The sequence below is a fragment of the Cinclus cinclus genome, chromosome 5 (assembly GCF_963662255.1).
Source record: "Cinclus cinclus chromosome 5, bCinCin1.1, whole genome shotgun sequence".
NCBI lineage: Eukaryota > Metazoa > Chordata > Aves > Passeriformes > Cinclidae > Cinclus > Cinclus cinclus.
In genome coordinates this window covers 41,016,353-41,036,780 of record NC_085050.1, presented here as the reverse complement: position 1 = coordinate 41,036,780, position 20,428 = coordinate 41,016,353, and the positions used below count along the sequence as shown (strand labels likewise).

General features: G+C 38.3%; 1 protein-coding gene across 1 annotated transcript; it reads left to right on the top strand.

The window, feature by feature from the left end:
• Positions 1–1,678: 1,678 nt before the first annotated feature.
• MAP9 (microtubule associated protein 9) lies at positions 1,679–17,028 on the top strand. Its single transcript, XM_062493736.1, has 11 exons — positions 1,679–1,714; positions 2,581–2,698; positions 3,968–4,339; positions 5,937–6,133; positions 6,975–7,033; positions 7,479–7,644; positions 8,756–8,845; positions 9,516–9,677; positions 10,105–10,250; positions 10,989–11,121; positions 16,906–17,028. The coding sequence occupies exons 1-11, from the start codon at positions 1,679–1,681 to the stop codon at positions 17,026–17,028; spliced, it is 1,602 nt and encodes a 533-aa protein (XP_062349720.1).
• Positions 17,029–20,428: the final 3,400 nt, after the last annotated feature.

The window sequence follows — 20,428 nt, the reverse complement described above, 5'->3', positions numbered from 1 at the left end:
AAATCCCATAAACCTTGGCAGCAATATAAAAGAAGCTAGAATAAAGTAGACATTTGGAAAAAAAAGATTAAAATTTTCAATTTTAGAGTATTTTGCTGCCACCTTTTGGAATTTAATAAAAACGTGCATCTCAGTGGTTTGTAACAGGGATATAATTTAGCCCTCAACAGCAATTAGAAAAAAGAGTATATGCATTTCTTCTTTCTTCCTTTTTGAATTCTTAACAACCGTGTTGAGCTTCACCTTTCACCTTCACAGAGAGATGGAATAGCACAGATTCAAATGTAAGGTTTCACTTGTGAAGAAAATATAGGAAAAATATTGTGCATCAAGCATAATTCTCAAAAAATGCTATGATTAGTCAGCAGATCAAGCATTACTTGGCCATAAATAAATATAGGTAAACAAAGACAGGAACTGCTTACAGATGATACTTAAATATCAACTAATTACAGGCAAATAATTGTTAGTTTAACTCTCCAAGGTTACTTGTTAGAGCTCAAGGCCTCTTTCCCCCCAGGTATGTTGTGGCTTTTGCATAATTGCACTGCTTTTAAAATATAATTCTACATAACAATAATAAACAAGAGGAAAACAAGTCCTAAGGCTCTGGGCTCTGTCCCACATATTCTCTCCCTGTTTCTGTCAGAGAGATTTTCTTCTGCACAACTTACAAAAATGCAATGCATTTTGGGAACATTAATGTATATAAATATAACACCAGTATAGAGAACATGTCAGAAGTTCTTTGTTATCACTGAGACAACTGGAGCACCAGTCTTATTTTAGAAAAGGAGCATTTAAAGTGGAGGAAGATTAGAAATGTCTGTATCTGTAAATGGTCCTGAAGTGGACAGCTTTCCTTTCATGCACGAGACGGGCATTCCCAGAGCACCCTGGGATTCAGGTGCCTTCATCATGGCCCATACCGTGGGCAGATGACCTCCAGGACACCAGCTCTGCAGGGACGTGCACTGCTTGGCAAAGTGTCTGGTCACTGGGGGGGCTGGCGCTCGCCAGGTGGATCGCACAACCACTCTTCGGGGAAATAAAATTTGGAGTATTAGGAGGTGCAAGCACCAGGCAATTTACTTCTATGGCACTCTAAGTTCTCCACGGTAAAATCTGATTTAACTAACACACAGGTGCTATGAAATCGGTATTCCAGAAAGCACTAAAATGAGTGTGTTTCCTATGGAAAGAGCTCACATCTCAAGTAGGAGGGTTTCGTACCTTCCTACAGAAGGTACTTTCGTACCTTCCTGACTGCAAGAGCATGGTCGACAAACGTGTGTCAGCCCTGGTACGAGTGTCATGGATGGATGGATGTGCTCCTTGTGGGGAACAGGGGTTATTTTCAGGGTAGGGGCATCGATAATAAATAAATCCTGGCAGCGCGGCTTTGGCCCGGCTGAGGAAGTGGCGCTGCGCCGACATGAGGCCATCCCCGACTAATGAAGGCCATCTCCGGCGCGGCTGTTGCTGAGCGACGGGCGGGACCGGGGGGCGGCGCGGCCGGCCCAGGCCCGGGGCTCTTTTCCGGCGCTCTTTGCCTGGTCTCCTTCTCTCCCGGGTCTCCTTCTTTCCCGGAGCTGTCCGCTGGCGATTTTTCCCGGGGCTCTTTAGCAGGGCTGTCGGAGGACTCGGCGGCGGCCGCGGGCAGCGAGCCACCTCCGCCATGTCTGGGGGAGGCACCGCCGACTGCGGGTTGCAGGTGAGCGGCGGCGGCTGGGGCAGAGGAAAGCCGACGCTGGGGAACGGGACGTGCGAGCAGGTTTCTGCCCTTGGGAATACATTAATTCGCTGTTACAGGCAGCGCACCCAGAAAAACACGCGTTGCTCTCGAAATGGAAGCGGGCAAGCAGGCTGCCCTTGGGGAGGACAGCAGGAGCTGCTGCCCGTACACGAGGCTGGGAGCAGCCCGGCTGCCCCGTCCCTGACAGCCGGGCTGAAGGAGCAGTCCGGCCTCCTGCAGGTGCCTCGGGCGGCGCCCAAGGCCCGTGACGAGCCGCTGCTCCTCGCGGTTTGTGGGCCAGGGTCTGGAATCTGGAGATACTGGTGCATTTCTTCACGTGTTTACAATCTATAATTAAGGCCAGTGCCCTTCAGAATCACGTAAATGTATTGTGTCCATGACACCCTGCTGCAGAGAGTCCAAAACGTGAAGTTTGTCACTGGTTTGGGCCGGCCAGCTGGTTCAAGCACCTGTCCTGCGGCAGTGAAGAGCTCATCCGTGCTCACCTGCTCTCACAGACCCTCCTCTTGTGCTCTTGCCGATCAAAACATACAAAAGAGGATAAATGTCACGTGGTGATATATCTTAAGTGCCCAAAAAATGGAAAAGGGATTTGCAAGATACTTTTTTTTTTCTTATGAAGAAGAAATATAAATAAATACATGGAGGTTTGGTGGCTTTTTTTGATGCAGGTATGTTAGGGGAACAGAGATAGAATGGATGCGCTATGCTTCAGAATAATTGTCAATTAAATGGGCTTATGTTGCTCAGTTTTATTTACATATGTGTGGGAGGGGAGAATTTGTGTTGGACTTGAACAAGTGAATCCTCCCTTTTTGTAGAAGTTATTTGTGAAGCCATTTCAGGATGAGCTGCAGGAAGCAATTTCTGATTATGCAACAAGCAAGGAAAGAGATGAATATTCAGATGACTTTGAAAGTGATGAAGATTGCATGTTAAATGGTAAAATAAATATTTTTCCTTGTGTTCTTCCTTTCTTAGTTCATTACTAGATCCTGGACAATCTTTATGTGTCTATATGATTTAATGTTCCAAGATTTTGTATTTTAATGACTTCTAAAGCACTGAGTCCTCTGCCAGGTTAGCAGCAGAATTCACAATGAAATCAGCAGAGGTGCCAGCCTGCTAAACCACACAAGTCTGTATTGGTTCCTACCATTGTGGTGTCCAGTCCTCCTCCTTAGCCATCTTATTAACTTGACACCTGCATGAGACAGTAATGCACAGTACTGTAAATGAAAGTGGACATGGGTGGAGGTAAAGGCAATGGTTGTTTTTTCTACTGATTTCTCAATCTGGACAATCAGTGAATAAGGGCTGCAGGACACACTGCAGGACGCCCTTCCCTGGCAGAGTACGTAAATCAGAAATAAGTTTCATCTGGCTGTATTTCATGGAGGATGTATTTGATGTTTGCTAATGTGTGTGCTTGATCTAATAAGATTAGCCAAATGACTCTTCTTCCTGCTGTTATGGCACTAAATGTTAAGGAAAATAGAAATGTTAAACATGATCATGTATTTTTAAAATAACTTCCTCTGTGGCCTGCTTTTTGTTCTCACTTGAACATATTTTAACAGTTTGTGAGATGCTTTGATTTCTCTTTGCTGACAAGATTCAGGCAAAAAAGCTCTCTAGTAGTAAATGCATTACTCTACTATCATGACATTCTTTTGTCAACTTGCTCAAGCATTTGAACTCTGAAATTAGGTCAATTAGCAATAACAGGCAAGAGGAAGAAAAATATTTTTGTTAAACATATGAACCTTAGCATTGTAGAAGATACTTCCTTTGAAGTATCTTCTACTAGATTATCTTCTAGTAGACTTTAAAAGGGGCAGAAGTGAAGGTAAGGAAGGATGGGTTCTAATACCAAACGTGCCTAGCTTTGTTGTTTGATGACTTGCTTTCACTTCCTGTGGCATTGAGACATTGTTTTTTAGAAGGGCTTTAAATTATGTGGCAGGAAAGAATTAATGAGAGAATATTTTTATTTGTATTGGGTCCATGTAGATAGATGACAGGAAAGGAAGTAGAATAAGGCTGTAGGTAGCTTTGCAGAGATCAGAGGCATAGAAAGAGAAATGCTCGGAGATTAGTCAGGGGGGTGTTGCATGAAAAATAGTGTTAAGTTATAGAAGATACAGGTACTGTGTTGCTTTTTTTCCCCCCATTTGTATCAAATTCAGGTTGGTACTGTACTCTTTGCAGATACCAGGAAAAAACTTAGTGAAAGTAATTCAGGTTCTGCAAGCACTGAGAGATCTGTTGTTGGGAGTCCTCTCTTGAATGATGATGCTGAAGCTGCTGATGACTTGAATTTATCCTTTCATGAAAAGAAACTTCAGCAAATAATGGTTTTAGAAGGTGAAAACATACAGAATGACAGAGAAGATGGCGAAGAAGGATGTTTGGAAGGTCAAAATGAGGATAATGACAGAAAAAGTAATGAAGAAGTACTGCATGATAATAGTGAAAGTGATTACCTGCCTATTAAGGAACCTAATAAAAAAAGAAATCAAGAGGAAAACCAACCAAAAGCAAAGCCTCAGATACACAAAAACGGAAATTCTTCAGCATCAGGTGAAAAGAAAGTATTTTAATGTTGTTGCTGTTTAACCGTGTTACAATGTTTTAAAGTGTTTTAATTTGGGTTATTTTCTGTGTTAACCATCATCTACTTTGGCTTGCAGACAAAACTTCTAAAGATACAGAACCTCTGGATGCCAGGGGGTAAACTGATCTAGTGTGGGCCAAGAGCAGGAGGCTCCTGTTTGCCTTTTCCTTTCAGAAGATGAAAACCTGCTGTTTAGGTCCGTAAAGTCCAGCTCTCCATCAGTGCATGTACATGGAAGGCGTGAGATGGCTGCCAAGATACTTTCTCAGTGTGTTCATGGCACAGATAGCTGTATTCACTTAGTGTCCACAGAATCCATGCACCCTTTAATGGAAAGATCCTGAAACTCCTTTTCTATGATCAGGTGAAGCTGTAACGTAATAGAATGTCAGAAAACAAGCTGTACCCAAAACATTTATGAATGGTAGGTGTCTCATTATTTCAAAGTTAAGACTTCAAATGATCTTTTACTTTGAAGATACTGACACACTTTGGGTTTATAGTCAAATACATAAACTCCCCCCCAAACTTGAATGTTTCAGTACAGGAATAGCTAATTTATTTTTAATACACAAAGCAGAGTTTGGAATTCTGCTAATTGACTGTATGTGCTAAAAGGCTTCATATTTTTTATCTAATTCCTAATACAGGAGGAATTTTTCCTGTTTAATGTTGGTGACAAAAGACTGCAACATTGCAATTGGTAGAGCATGATTAATGGTATCAGTTTCATTTTTCTTTTCCACATGATGGCACCAAAATGCAGCTTTGAATGTGCAGACACCTCTCTTTCCTGGCTGGTGTGCCTGTGTAGTTTGACTGGCGGAATGAATATGAATTACTCCTTTTCTTCATGTGAATCAAAGTAGTGCAGTGACACACTGCAATATTAGTTAAAATTTAAAAAATTCAGAATTCTTTTCACCTTGAACTTTTTTTAATCACTGTAAATTTGGGGTAAAATTCTTAGGTTATAGGCATTACTGTTCCTTTCTTAAGGTAATTTGAAGTTTAGTTTTCATCAAAAAATTCTATTTTTCTAAATAATTCCATTGAAAATTGGTGGAAGACCTCTAATTTGGTTTTACTTGGGCATTTTTTGGCTTCTGTCTGAATTGTATTACAAATTTAGATCTCTGCATTACTGGCAGTTGAAAGCTGATTGAAATGGTTTTTTAAGTCTTATTAATAATGTGTTTAATAAATAACAGTTTCACCACTTAGGCATGCGTTCAGTTTGAGGTGATGTTTTCTTTAAATCCCCACTGCAGAATTTTTCAATTATTCACTTGTGTGTCCCACACCACTGAAGAACACCACACAATGAAAGCAGTATTTCTTATGCAAAGTACTAACTTGCATACTTCATTAAAAGTTTGCAAGATGTCAGAAGAGCTCTTGCTGTGACTGCAAATGACTCTTGCTTTTGGTTTCTGCACTGGAGCCACGTCAGGCAGATGGAAAATTTTGCCTCTGTCTTGCTCTCATATTGTCTAACATTACATACTTAAAAACAATTAAGTTCTTGTTAATATGTCCTCTCAATCTTTTTTATTCCTTTAGACCGAGATCAGAAGACTGTCAGCACCAGTTGCTTGAAACTGGAGGAGAATGGTAGGAAATCTCTTTCTGTTGACAGTTCAGATGGAATGATGAAAATAACAGAAGGGCAAATAATAACTGATACAATGCAGGAAGTGTCAGTAAATGATCCATCTGAACATGAGGAGGCAAAGAACACATCTGAGAACTCTGTCAAGGTATTGCTCACATAAAGTTTGCCATTGTTTGGAACAATGTCCTAGAAGCACAGTGGAGAGTTTTGTAAAGTTCGTGTTCGTATCTTAAGTGTGTAGAACACTGTCTAGAAAGCTGACAATTTACATCTGGTTTCTAGAGCCAAGGCTCTTATAAATTCTGTATAGCTTTATGAAAGATGTAAGGAATACTTTTTTCACAAATTATTTAAATCAGATAAAGGTAGTGAAATGTGTTTTCCAGCCTTAAGAAAGTACCCTTCTCAAAGTGAAAATGTCAAATCTATTGTGAGGATAGATGAATAGCAGTGAGCCGTGTGTTGGCAGAGGGTGGAATCCATGTGACCTGAGTAATGGAAAAGATGCAAAACACTCTATGCTTTATCCAAAAAAGGAATTTTGTAGGTACATGTAATTATTAAAGCTAAGTATTAAAAAGACTTAAAAGAGTGTTTATGGAATAAACCAGCTGTGTTCGTTTTACTTTTTATTATTTCTATACTATTGACTGTGTTTTTACATAATACAAATGAACATTCTTAGCTGCCATTCCAAAATGATACAGGCATGCTGAAAGTTTGGTTGATTGGTTGGGGGCTTTTTTTGTTTTGTTTTTTTCTCTTCTTACTTTCTTACCCTGTACTATACCCTCTCTTTATTAAGGTGTCTTAAGGTGTCTTGCCTGTTTTTATAACATCATGTGATCACATATCTTGATTTGGAAGGGACTCTTAAGGGCTGAGTCAAATTCTCACTGTCCTTGTAAGCTTGTAAAAACTTGTTTCATCCTGATCTGTTGCTTAGGAGACTCTATAACTTTACTTTTCCCTCTTGTGTTTCTTAGAAACTTAGTAAAACAAAGGAGAGAGTTCTACAAAACCCAAAGGCTCCTTTATGTGACAGGTAAGAGGAGAATGCCAAGTATTGGTCTGGAGCCAATTTAAGATGCCTGTAAGCGCCCCATTAATGCTGCTCCCCCCTCATTTTCTGTCAGTACTGTCCTTGCTGCTGACAACCTCTGTGGAGAGCATGTGGCATGTTGTTATGACCCTTGCTCAGGTTTGTGTCAGATCAGACTCCAAAATCTTTTGCCAGTGTCTGTGATGAGTGTGTTACTGGAGTCTTTACAGGCTCTAAGCTGTTTTTTAGATGAAAGTGCAAGCAATTTGTAAACTTACAAGAGGTAAGTTCTTTCTCCTTTTCTTTTCCCCAGTCCCCATTCAAGTGCATGTAAAAAAAAGAATCACAGTAACTTTCGGTATGCACTGTAATAAAAGGAACACTACTTGGTATGATCTACAATAAATTGAAAGATCATTAATGTGTTTTTGTTCTGGTATTTTCCTAGGTCTACAACTTTTGTGCATTTAAAGAGACAGGGGAAAGCTGTTCCATCAACTTCACCTGTTTCATCTCAGTATCTGGGATCATTAAAGGTGTTGGAGGATAAATGCACGCAGAAGAAAAGTCCAGAATTCAACAAAGTTGATAATTTAAGGGCAGCTGTTTTTCAGGTAGATATAAAAAACAAACAAGCCAACAAACAAAATTGTGCATATAAAGGTCCTGATACAGGGGTCAGCACCTCATATTTTCTTGAAATCAATATTTTTTACTATATTCCTTTCATTGGCTTACAGGTACAGTAATCCTTTTATTTGGTTATGTCCTTTTCCTCCTATTATGAACAAAAAGCTCAATGAAAGGGACATAGTGTTTTTATGTGGTTCATCATTTATTATGTCAGACTATTTTCAGGCACATATTTTCCATTATTTCTACTTCATACTTTGCATAAGTGTGCACTTAGTGTTTGTTTTTTTTTTTTCTGATATGTTCTATTCAAATAACATTCAGGAAAAGAGATAAAAAATCCTGTACCCTTTCCAGAGAATAATCTATGTAAATTCCTGGTAGAATTTCACAGCAGTAATTTTCTGGGTTTTAATAGATGTTTGCTAATCTGTTTGAGAACACCTCTCCTTTATAGGCACTGGTCATATTGGTATGTGTTTATAATACTGATTGTAGTCCTAAAACAAATTTTAGACCCTCAAATCCATATTTATATTGTCTCCACAGTTTTTTAAGGTAGATTAGTCTTCACTTAGGACACTGTTTTATCTTTGAGCTGCATACCAAATATACAGTTAATTCTTGAAAATTTAAGCCTGATTCTGCAGATGGCTCATTACCTTTTATGGCTGCCTGAAGTTTCACTTTTCCCAGTAGGATTTTATTCTCTTTAATTATGGGTATTTTCAAGAGAGACAACAAATGTGAATACTATCCCTATATGCCAAGTGATAAGAATCTTTACTCCATTCTCATATTTAATTTTGATTAATGCTTACATTTTTGTTGGTGTTTCTAGGGGGAATGCTTTTTAAAACATCTTTAATTTTTTTTCAATGTTGTAGCTGTGATTTTAGAACCTTAGATTTTTTCTGATCACAATGTTCATGTGATGACAGCTTAGTTTTCCACATGAGATGCTTATTTAACTAGCACATGGAAGAACTAAGAATAATTTTGGTGGTCATTATATTGGTTTATATTATTATATTATATTGGTATTACTTATACCTTAAAAGGAATTTTAAAATATTTTAATGATTCTTACAGAACTGGTTGGAAAAGAAAAAGCTCCTTCTACTGGAATTAAAGAGAAGTGAAAAGGAGAAAGCTGAAATTCTAAGGAATAATACTGAAAAGGTTTGTTTACATTGTTGCTTAAAAAGAAGTTGATAAACTATATTCATTGAAGTGTGCTTCCTGCCCAAGTGCATCCCCCTGCTGTTGTAAGGTATCTGGTTTTCTCCAAATAGCACAAGGTGATGTGAAACAATAAATGGCATGTCCTGCTTGTTAGGGTTGTGGTAAACAGTGTCTGTCCAATGCTTCCCAACACATTTACGTAAGGTGTGTTAAAAATATTTCCTAGATTAATTTTCAAGTTAGTTGACAAAGACCTTGGGATGCTCAACTCTTAAGGTGCCAAGTTTTGTTTTGTGCATGAGAACATGAGGTGTTCACTCCCTGCTTCAAGAGATGCTTACCTAGAGAGGATTCTTGTCTTAGATAGTATCATGCACATTCTTTGATTTGGCTTTTCAGTATTTACTATGTTTTACTTCTAAGCACTTAACCTGCATTTCATATCCTACACATATTTTGTAGGAGCAGTTAGTCTCATTCAATTAAATTAAAAATGGGCACAGAAAAAAAACCCTATATATGCTTTAATTGTAATACTTGCAATGTTGTCAGGAAATCAATGTCTGTTTCTTTATTGCTCCATTTAGAAATAAGTTTAATGCGTATTTTTTCATTTAAAATTTTATACTGAAATTGTTTTAAATATAGACTTCTATTTCCAATCTAGAAAGAAGCACTTAAAAGAGAAGAATCAATTGCATGTTATGAAGCCTGGAAAATAAAGAAGGAGAAAGAAGCAAAGAAGTTAAGTGAGAAAAAAAAGCTTGAGGAGCCTGAGGAAAACAAACGAGCAGAACAGAATAAGGAAAAAGCAGAAGCAGCACAAGCGGTGATGTGAAATATGTACATAAATGTGTATTTGAATGTGGTTCAGGAGATGATAAAAAATAATTTTGAGTAATCCAGAAAGAGTTGGAAATTAACTAGAATCTTAAATCTAGACATGCATAGCTTTTGAAGGAAGCTTGTATTAGGTTTGGTTCTGTCAGAAGTGTGTAATGTTTACACTTGCAGACAAACAGGCTTTTATATTTGGAGTCTATTAACTGAGCATAAAATAAACTTAAATACAACTACATTAGATAATAAGATTATTTTTAAGTGTAGTCCAGATACCCACTTCTGAGCAATTCTGCAAGCAAATATTCTAAAATTAGAATGTGTAGAAATGACAAAAAATAATGCAGAATAGACTAGTGGAGCATTGACAGAAAGGCAAGAGGTAAGATTTCTCATGGATCTGTGGTTTTCTTTAGGCATTCAAAAAATGGAAAGAAAGAAAAATGGAATATTTAAGAGAGCAAAGCAGGAAGGAAAAACAGTCTGAAAGAGTGAGGAAGAAGATAGAAGAGGACCTACTTGTGGAGAAGAGGAGAGTCAGTGTATCAGCAGTTGAAAAATGGTACTTTTCCCCTGTGTTGGCTATGTCATAGATTCCAAAATCCTTGCTTATAAATGTAAAAGGTCTTCTGTGAATGCTTGATGTACTTGCAATTGGAAGACAATGGAATGCTTGGGATAGACTCTTCATTCCTAATGGAGACAAAGTCTAACAGTGAAAACAAGCTGTGCAGCTCCCTTCAGTTAATTAATTTAGTTGCTTTCTTCCCCAAGAGGGTATTAACTAAGCCCAGGTAGAAGAGACACTGCAAATGAGAAAAATCATTAAGTAGTATTGTGTCTTACGTGGTTATTTTCATACTTCATTACTAATCCATAGGAAGGAAGATAAATCTTTAAAGTTTTGTGGAATACAATGTAGGAATGCAGTTGTAGGAAGAAGGAAATGAGATGTATCTGCTGGAGATATTAGTTAGAATTAGTTCTATGTTTGTTTTACAAGCCAAGAGTTTTCACAGACAATGCACAACTTAGAGTTACCACAGAAGTTCAGATTTTTTGTTTATGATACTAAATAAGGGAGAACAAAGTACAGAAAAGGTGATGCCATAATAGATAGAGTAATGTATTCGTTTATACCTTGGTGATGTATAAAATGGACATGGAAGATTTTACATACATATTCTCAATCTTTATTATTAAATGTATAAAATACATATTTAGACTCATTTTACTTAACTGGTCACAGATGCAGCTTTTAGTCTGTACATGATGACCTCTTGCTCTTCTCACTATGCAGGAATGAAAAGAAGGAAGAATATATAAAGAAGAAGAAAGTAGAAAAATTCATAGAGAAAAGAAAGCGAGAAATGCAACAGGCAAAGAAGGAAGAAAGAAGTGAAAAGGCTATGGAGGAATATGAAAGATGGCTGGTATGTTTGGTTGAGTTTTTTGGGCTTTTTGCATTTTTTCAAAACCAAAATGTTTGATGTAGTCATGAGTGTGAGCACTTGAGTATTACAATACTCGTGGGGTGTTGCATTGTTATGAGAGAGGCCAGATGGTGGCAACATTACATCACTTGTCCCCCAGAATTTGTGAGCAAAATGCTCTTGATCTCTGGCATACAGGGAAAATACATTCTCCCTACCTACGTGTAATAGAATTTTCCATTTCTGTTAGTCTTCATTTTTTGCCATTCCATATCAGGAGCAACCACCTCTGAAGGGCCAGTTAGCCAGAGCACAAAACCTGCAAAGCCAAACAGCATCACCAGCTGCAAGAATCAGTGTGTGTACATTCAAGGAAGCACTGAAATTGGAGACTTGGATACCTCACAACTGATGAAAGCACTTGTAATGAGGTTCAAGATGATTTCCATTTGCAAGAATGCGTGGAGTTCTGATGCTCCCAATTACATTTTTCTCACATCAGTGTCCCAGTTGTAAAGCAGTAAGTTAATTCAGTACTCTAGTCACAGTAATAAAGCAAGTTTTTTTTTTTCCTTGCTGCAGAAAGACAAATTATAAGAGAGATCACTAATATTCTTAGCATGTTGTTTTCTTAAAGGTATGTGACTTGCCAGTTAAAGAAGAACCTGTTTTAATTCCCTGCCCTGTGACACAGTCTTTCTTCATACTGACTGTCAAGGTTTTTTAGTTAGAAAGTGTTTCTTCTGTTGTCCCTTTCATGTGATGTCTGGCATGTCTTGTACATATGGTCTCTGTTGCCATTTTTAAGAATGGGATCTTGCAACCCAGCTGGATTAAGGTCCTTACAGTATTTCCTTGATACTGTCAATAGCTTAATTATTTTTTTCCATGGTTTTTTTTTTCTTTTTTGAGGAGGGAGAGGCAGAATCAGGCAGCTGTGCAGGTCTGGGACAGGTTTAGAGAGCAGTTGCACCAAACAGTGGGAGCCTGCATGTTTTTCCTTCTCTCTCTTTCCAAACTTTTTTAGTTTTAGGTTTAGATCTTTTAAGATGTTTAACCTGGTCCCTGGTTGAAATACCTCTCATTTCTGTAATCACTGATAAGAAATTTTTTTTCTGGTTCCCATTGTCAAGAGATTTTCAGCTCAATTTAGCAGATGATTAATGTCTGATTTTTGGTTATTTCTTGCTTGGTCAATGTTCCCAACTGCCACAGCAGGGAGTACTATGCTTTGAGCAGTAACTAATGTACTGCCCTAGTATGCTCTGCTTACTGGGAGTGTCCTAATTACCTTAGTTGTACCAAAGCAGTAATGTTACTTCTCATTGTACATTTGACTTCCTTGCTGTCCTGGACTCTGTATGAAGGTTAAAAAATTACCCCTTTCTTATGGGAGTGAGAGATGCTGCCTAGGACAGGCTCCTCCATTCAAATTATCTGTAAATTCCTGAGATCATCACTTCAGTGGAACAGCTAATAAAAATTTTAGTAATTGGAGGAATTACCAGATCTAACAGGATATACATGTGCCTACATGAGAAATGAGCAAGTGTAGTATGGAGTAAGTACTGAACTGGTTGGCAGAGGTACCTCTAAAATGATCCCATTTTCTATGTCTGTGTGCAAATGTTGACTAGTATATCTCATGCCCAGTCTTCACATTTTTACTTTCAGAATTTGTGCTGTCTTTTTGCAACTTGCACACCTTTATTTGAGAAAATATATTGGGAAATGGCTCTATCATAATTTTTGGTATTTAACACAGAATATTGTCTTACTTTGTACAGTTACAGAAAAAATACAGACTGTTAGTGAACTGCAGGAAAGAAACACTGTTATGTTGTCATTGTATTACCAAGGAAACTAGATGACATCTTCCTGCAGGTTGATAGGCATCAGATCTGAGGACAGTGTTTGGAAGCCTTTTAAGAGCCTTTTCAACTAACAATTTTTTAAAGGGAAATAAAATAGTAGTGATGTAGTGGAAAGTGTTCTAATATGTTTTCATTAATATTCCACAGAAATAAATGTGTAAATTTATCCTCAGCTTTCCTGAAACAGGTGTTGACCATAATGCATGGATAAAACAGACATAAAAATCTCATTGTAATTCTTCTAAAATAGAAGAGGCATTCTACTTTTGATGGAAATTCTGTTACTTCTGCTTTTAGAGGTCATTGTGTGAATATTTGGTAGCATTAGTACGCGAAGATTACTTTTTTAAGCCGGGAAATAAATGCCCTGGAAACGGCTATTAATGCTTGTAAAATGCTGACATAAAAAGGATAATTTTGAGGTGAGATGCTTTACTATTGCTTGGAAATTCAAGCTTCTGATTATTTTGTTTCTTTCCTGTCGTTTTCTTCTTGCTATTCATCAAGAACTCTTCATGCTAATCTAGCTTGATAAATGATCATTTTTTACTTGCTGCATAATACCAGTGTCTGACACTTGTCATTGACATGCACCTATTCTGAGGAGTGGAGTGTGGACAAAAATCACATAGAAAGTTTATAATGACAGATCAGTTCAGTTTCCATTATTTCTGAGATACTAATCTTGATACCTCTTTACTGTGGATAGAAGTGAGTATAATCTCTAAATAAGTTATGTTGTCCATTTTCTGTGATAAACGCAGCTGAGAAGTAAGGCTGATCTCAAATAGTTCTGAAACACTAGGATAGTAATGTTGAAAGCCTTAGAAAAAGTCTAACATTTTACCTGGAATTTGAGCATGTGCAATGTCTGGTTTTTGGCATTGTAAAGCTGTTTAAAAACATCAAGAAAGGATGTACTGGGTAAGTCCCATGGATTTGTTGCTTTTCTGGGTTAGAAATGGCCGAAGTAGGTTAGAAATTTCATGTAGTTTAATAGGTTCTCTCTGAAAATACTTTCTGTATTGCAATTTTCATGGTCTGTCATCGCAATAGGTTAGAAATAAGGCTGCTACTGTTGCTCCTCTTAAATGTTGTCAGTCTTCTGTAATATCTAAAGTTCAATTTCTTTCTGTGAGCCATGCTGCCAAAGAATGTGCTCTTCCCACAGTTTGATAAGTGAAAAATATGTTCATCTTGCTAGTCTATTAAGTAGGAAAGTTCCACAGAAATCAAGCCATACAGTTGAGTTGATCTCGTGTAAGACAAGCTACAGTTACTGATTTAATCTTTCACTGTTTCTGATACTCTTCTTCAACTAGTGCAAATAACATATTGTTTATTACTCTGTGGAATATTTATATCAGTTATGTTTTGTGAGAATTTGCCCCATAGTTACAAGAAGAACATAAAAACTGTGTGTGTGTTGAAGACAGGGAGGAGGCCAGTAGATCTTCACTTTGAGTTTAGTCTTTTAATAAAACAGTTAAATTAACTCAAGACTCTTTCCTTGCCACTGCGATTCATTAATGAAAATTGGAACTTCAAACCTAAACATTCAAAACTGAAGCAGAGTTAAAAAATCCAGAGCAACTTTCATTCCTTTCCTGGGTGGGTGTATGCTTTATTTTTTGTTGTGATTTTCATACTTGAGTCTGTTGTGCAACATGTGTTCAGTAGAGAGTGCTTGATAACCATAAAATACGCACATTCGTTTGTAGAGTGCAATTTCTCTAATGCTTACAATACTGCTGCAATAAATCTTCTTTCTAATGAGTTTTCACTTACCTGTCCTGATGGTATACATATCCTTGTATGTACAATATAATTCTATTATTATAGATACAGAAGCATATATAATATATGTATTCCATTAGAACATATTCTTCCCAAGTTCATCTGTACTGCTTGACATATCTTGATGTCTCCTTTAAAAAATATCACTGATAATGCAGACTATTTTTCTCTTAGTGTACAAAACAGTTCCCTTAAAGAATTTTAGAGTATCTTGAATTTGTTCTAAAGACCCAAAGCCAGTAGTTGTGTTCATCTGACGAAATCTCTATCGAAGGGGAAAGAAGGCAAAAGTGAAGGATGAGAAGAGTCAGAATGTCACATTGCTGCAAGCCTAGTTTGCCTCAATTACGCCATGTGGTCCAGAAAGATACTGTTTGTACAGAAAGATAATATTTTTTATTAGACTGTGATGAACTTTTGTATTGCTTATTTTAGCAAAGGGCATTCCTTTTCCATGCAAGCCCTGCCTTGCAGATCAGCCTTACTAGTAATGGCATGAAATTATTGTTTAGCCAGACCAGATTCCTAACTGAATTGTATCTTCAGATTTATGATGACAAAGTGCTGAAGGGCACAGATTAAAATCATAATGATAGTGGTGATATTTCAGTGTGTTGCTTTGCGTTTTACAAGTTTTGGACACATTAGTAGTTTGACTGCTATATATGTGTGAAACAGGAGAAAGCTTCACTCAAGCTGCCTTTTCTACAGTAATGCTTCCACACCCATTTTCCACTCTATTCCCTCATCCAGTTACCTCACTATTTCCCTGCTCACATATGAGTAGCAAGCAAACACTGCTGCAAGCATCTTGGGAATTTGTGGGTATATGTTGTCTGTCAGAGGACTAGGATCATGGGTTATATGAGAGGACCAGCTATCTTGCAGCTGTCCTCGGGGAGCAGTACTTTGATTGCAGTGTGATTCATACATGTGAAAATACAAAATTTTGGGTGTTTCAAAATACTGGCTGATGGGCTGAAAATGATGATGATGAAAGAACCAGTGTTGGATGTGGCACAGCTGATGATGTTTTTAAGTGGGCATATCCATTGTGTCTTTACTACTATATGCTTGCCAGTTGTTTATCTTAGGAATGAATGTACTGTTCTGTGTGAAAAAGCCAGCTGCTCAAGGATCTCTTACCCACCTATCACAGAGGACACTGTTAATTGTGCTCTGGTCTATATGGTCAACCTTGGTTCCACCAAGAGAAAATTTACTTCTAAATCAGTAAGAAATATGCACCTGTATGCACCACAAACCTGCAAGGAAAACTTACACCCATAGAGAGCTCACCAGTGTACTAAACTGCTAATGTAAATGCATCTTTAGATGCTGGTGAAATGGCAGTCATCTTTGCAAAGAAGAATGTTTTATGTGGAATAGAACTGATTAGAAATTCAAAAATTATTATAAATAATTGCAACTTAATTTCTGAATGACAGGTCTCTTGAAAATTATTAGTTAATGAGACACAAAAAGTGTTGCAAATATCTTGCTTATCCCTCACCATCCTAATTTGTTCCATTGCTGTTTGAAACAATTGAAAATAGAATTAGAACCTTGCAGTGCTTATAATATAAGTTAAATAGAACTTTGTTTAAAATGAATTTTTTTTATTACCAGTTTGTTCTAGTACACGGCAAGTGTGATTTAATAAGTACAGAAAGTTATAATGATGCATTAATGTTCTCATTATATGAGAACAACATATTTTGCATTGAGATTTAGGTATCCTCTTGAAGACAGGAAGTAATTAATACGAGACTAATTACATACAAAACCAATACAGTTCCTAATCCAGTAAGCCTTCTGTTGGGTTTTTTGTTTATAGACAGTGGACATACCTAGCCCATCCTTGAGACAGTCACTGTAATTGTAAATGACACCCAGCGTGCAGCCTCTTGTGTTGCATTGTGCAATGTCTGGGACTGAACCTCTAAAAGGGATGTGCCAAGCTCCAAAAGGCAAATTTCCATTGCATGTTTACCTCTCATTTTACACAAGAAAGGCGTAACAATAATTGTAACTTTTCTGTTAGTAGAATTGTTCTTGGAGGGCAGGGGGTGGTTTTGGTTTGGGCTCTTTTCACACCTCTTTTTATTCTTAGGAAAACAAAATTAGGAGAAAACAGCTTGAGAAGAACCAAAAGAAGTTGCAGGCTGTCCATGGGAATGAAATGAGTCCTCCCTGGAGGCCACCTGGCAAAGTCACATATTCTAGTAGTTACTGAGTAGTTTATTGTCTTCCAGAAGAACAGATAGTCTACAAAGTTCTATCAATAGCCAGTAACTCTTGTTATCAGCTGATTTTCACTGAATACATTGTATGTGTTACATTCTTTCTTTTTAGTTTATTTAATCTCTGCAGTTTTAATAAACCTGTTACTCATTTGCATTGTTTTAGAAAATGTAATATTTTTTCAAATTTCACATTTAAATTAATTTTACCAATTTCCATGTTATGTCCTACTTTTTTTTTGGCAAAAAATTATATCCAGGATACATAAAGCTGGACTCTGGCTTTTTTTTTTCACCCAGTAATTAGCAGAATGGTTATTTTTAAGTTATTAGCCCACTCTCTTGAGTTAATTCTTGAAGAAATGATATCAGGAGGCTGTGGAGTAAGGATAATGGGCAAGGAGATGTTGGTAGGTGCTGTCCTGTGGTGGTAGATGACAAAAGGTAAAGGAGCATTAATACATTAATATACAAGATACAGAGATAATATATGTATTGCAGATAGGTGAACACAAGGCTTTCATAAGCTCCAAGTCTGGCTCTGGCTGTTCCCTCATGGCAGGCCAGGCATTTTTTCCAGCAGTAGTGGAGAAAAGAGAAATAATCTACTGATAGCAGAAACTTTGAAGAAGTTGAAAAGATGCCTAGTCTGAGCAGCTTCAGTGGCCCACCTAAGAGGTAGAGTAAAATTACAACAGCAGTAACAAGTCTGTTCATGTTCACACAAGCCTGCATTTTTCTTATATGTAAAAAGTGGACACAATTCATAATTATAGTGTCAGAATAAAAAAGAATACATAACAGCAAAAGCCAGCAATTCACAGCAGTGATTTAAACAAATATAATGAAATAATTATATTTTCCTTTGTCTCATGTCCATGCTTTACTTTAAGTTCAGTATTTTTGTTTATATTGATCCCATGGTGTATTTCCATAATGGCACGAGTCACCGTGTAATATTTCACAATTATGAAATGGGAATGGATGCAAAACATAAGCTGCTGAATAAAATTGAACTAGCAAGACTGTAGCACTCAAAAGTCCTACCACGAGGGAAGAAAGTAAAATCCTGCAGTCCAGTCTCAGAGCCTCTGCACTGGATGCCATCAGACCTCGTTCCCGGCTGCCATTTTCTGTACATCTTTGTGTCCTGGTTTGAAGGACAGGTGTTTGCTAAGGAAAGCAGAAGCTTCCCCTTGGACTGAAAAATGTGATCCTTCCTTCCTACAGATTATTATAATTTTGGAATGAAGAGAGCTCTCAGGCAAAGATATGGGGGTAGGAATAACAGTTCTTTACTAGTATCTCTAACAAGACAAACAAGAACAACAACAGCTATGAAATTACCCACAAACAGAACAGTAACTCAGTCCCAGTGTTTTTTGGCTGCAGGCACCTTTTCCCTGAGCTGCAGTTCCCGGTGCTGGGGGCGGGCGGGTCCCGCAGAGCTGCAGGAGGGCTGGGGGTGATGGCAGAGCTGTCCCAGGGGGAGAGAGAGATGGAGAGAGAGCTCTCTGCTCACGGTGTGGGTCCCAGTGCTCAGCAGAGTGCTGGATGGTGGCAGGATAAGGTGAGAGTCCGAAAGCAGTGAGGTGGCTCCCGGTGCTGGGATGGCAGTGATGGGGCTGAGGCAGCGATCGTCCTTCTCGTCCGAACTCCGTGGGGGAAATGGGCTGAGCCAGAGCCTTCCATCTGCTCTTCTGGATGTTTGGATATCGAGGGGTTTCCCTCTTCTCTCCCCTCCCCTCCCCCTTGTCACCAGGGCCCAGTCAACAGGTATCATAGCATGACAATGGGGAAAATTCCACAGAGGAAAAAGGGAAAGAACCAACCCCCAACACTTTGCCATCAGGTTTGTGCCAAAAATCCATCAGTTTTATGGGGCTATACCACAGGGCCGCAATGACATCCCGACCTCTTACAGTGTTTCACCACCGATGAGTAAAACAGAACAAGGACAAGACTGGCCAGTGGGATTTTTTACAGATTTCAGACTTTCACAGAGGCTGAATGTTGCTGTTCTCACCTGCCAGTGTTTGGGAAAGTGCCCTCAACAAGCTTCTGCCCACAGATGCCAGAGCAGGATTTACTATGAGCAGGATGTACTATAGTCATGGCTGGCAAGGCTCTGTTTTCATCAGTTAAATATCTAATTCCTTTAAAAAATGAATGAGCTGTTGCCACAATAAAATACTCAATGAGCAATAAGTGGGTCTTACTCATCTTTAGCAAAATTGGCAGCTAAGAATAAGCATGCATATTTGTGGCTTTTGTATGAGGCCCAGATTGCACTCGAAAACAAAGAAGAGTGTTTAAGGGAAAAAGCAAGGGTTGCTGTTTTGGCCTCACTTAAAATCTTAGTAGCTGAAGGACAGATCTATTTTGCCACATAAATCCTGACCTCTACCTTTTTAAAACAAATTAAGGTTTTCAGATGCTTAGCATCTGAACTTCCCAGAGATTTCACTAGTGTTCAGGTCCAGCCATACCTGAAATAAATTAGAGCACACAGCTAGTGTGGCAGGGTAATCATTAAAGAGATGATCCCAGTGTCTCATGGGAAGAGGTATGACTTGATCCCTCGTGTTAGAAAATGTGGGTTCTCAATCCTAACTCACTACCAAGTCAGGGGTCAGAAAACACACATTTCTAAACTCCCAGATCTGTATTGTCCCCTGGAGATGTTTCTGCTTTTCTTATAAAGTATTAGCTGTGCAAAGGTCCTCATAAAGGCTTCAGCTTCTGCTACATTAGACTGTGTCACCCACCCACTCTGTTCATCACACATACTCTTTGGTTGTTGAGGATAATGGGAACTTAACATTTTAGATAATTATAGTGCAATACATTGAAGAGCTACATGTAGGCATTGAACAAAGCTCAGCAACCGTCCCAGTGTGCCTTGAAAGATGCTCTAAGCCCAAAATTCTGGTAGTGTTGCCAGTAGCCTCTATCACCCCTGTTTAGGAGAAAATTCAGTGCCTGAACATTAGCACTTAGTGTGTTGCAGATCCATGAGGCTAGATGAAGGTGACACAGTGTTGTGCTCTACTGATGCTCACACCAGCTTTCATGGAAAAAAAGTTAGAGAGAAACCTCAAAGAGATGAAGTACAGAAACCCCAGAATTGTTCATTCCAATGGACTGTTGCCAGTGTGACTATCTAGACAGACACACATTGAGACTTGAGGGAAGAGTTGAGAAATAGAAAGTACCTGGATATGGATAGAGGAGACTGTTGAACCATCTTACTCTGTGTTTGAGTAAAGCATGTGTTTAAAGTGTTTTAGGGGAAGAGGCAACATGCTATAGCCACGAAGTCATAGCCTGAAGTTCTCCTCCACCTAATCAGATGAGAACACACCACCTTTTACAGGCTGTTTCATGAAGCCA

Coding starts and splice junctions, on each gene's coding strand:
- MAP9 (XM_062493736.1), top strand. CDS start 1,679: ATGTCTGGGGGAGGCACCGCCGACTGCGGGTTGCAG. Junction 8,846..9,515: donor TAAGGAATAATACTGAAAAG/GTTTGTTTACAT, acceptor TTTCCAATCTAG/AAAGAAGCACTTAAAAGAGA. Junction 9,678..10,104: donor AAGCAGAAGCAGCACAAGCG/GTGATGTGAAAT, acceptor GGTTTTCTTTAG/GCATTCAAAAAATGGAAAGA.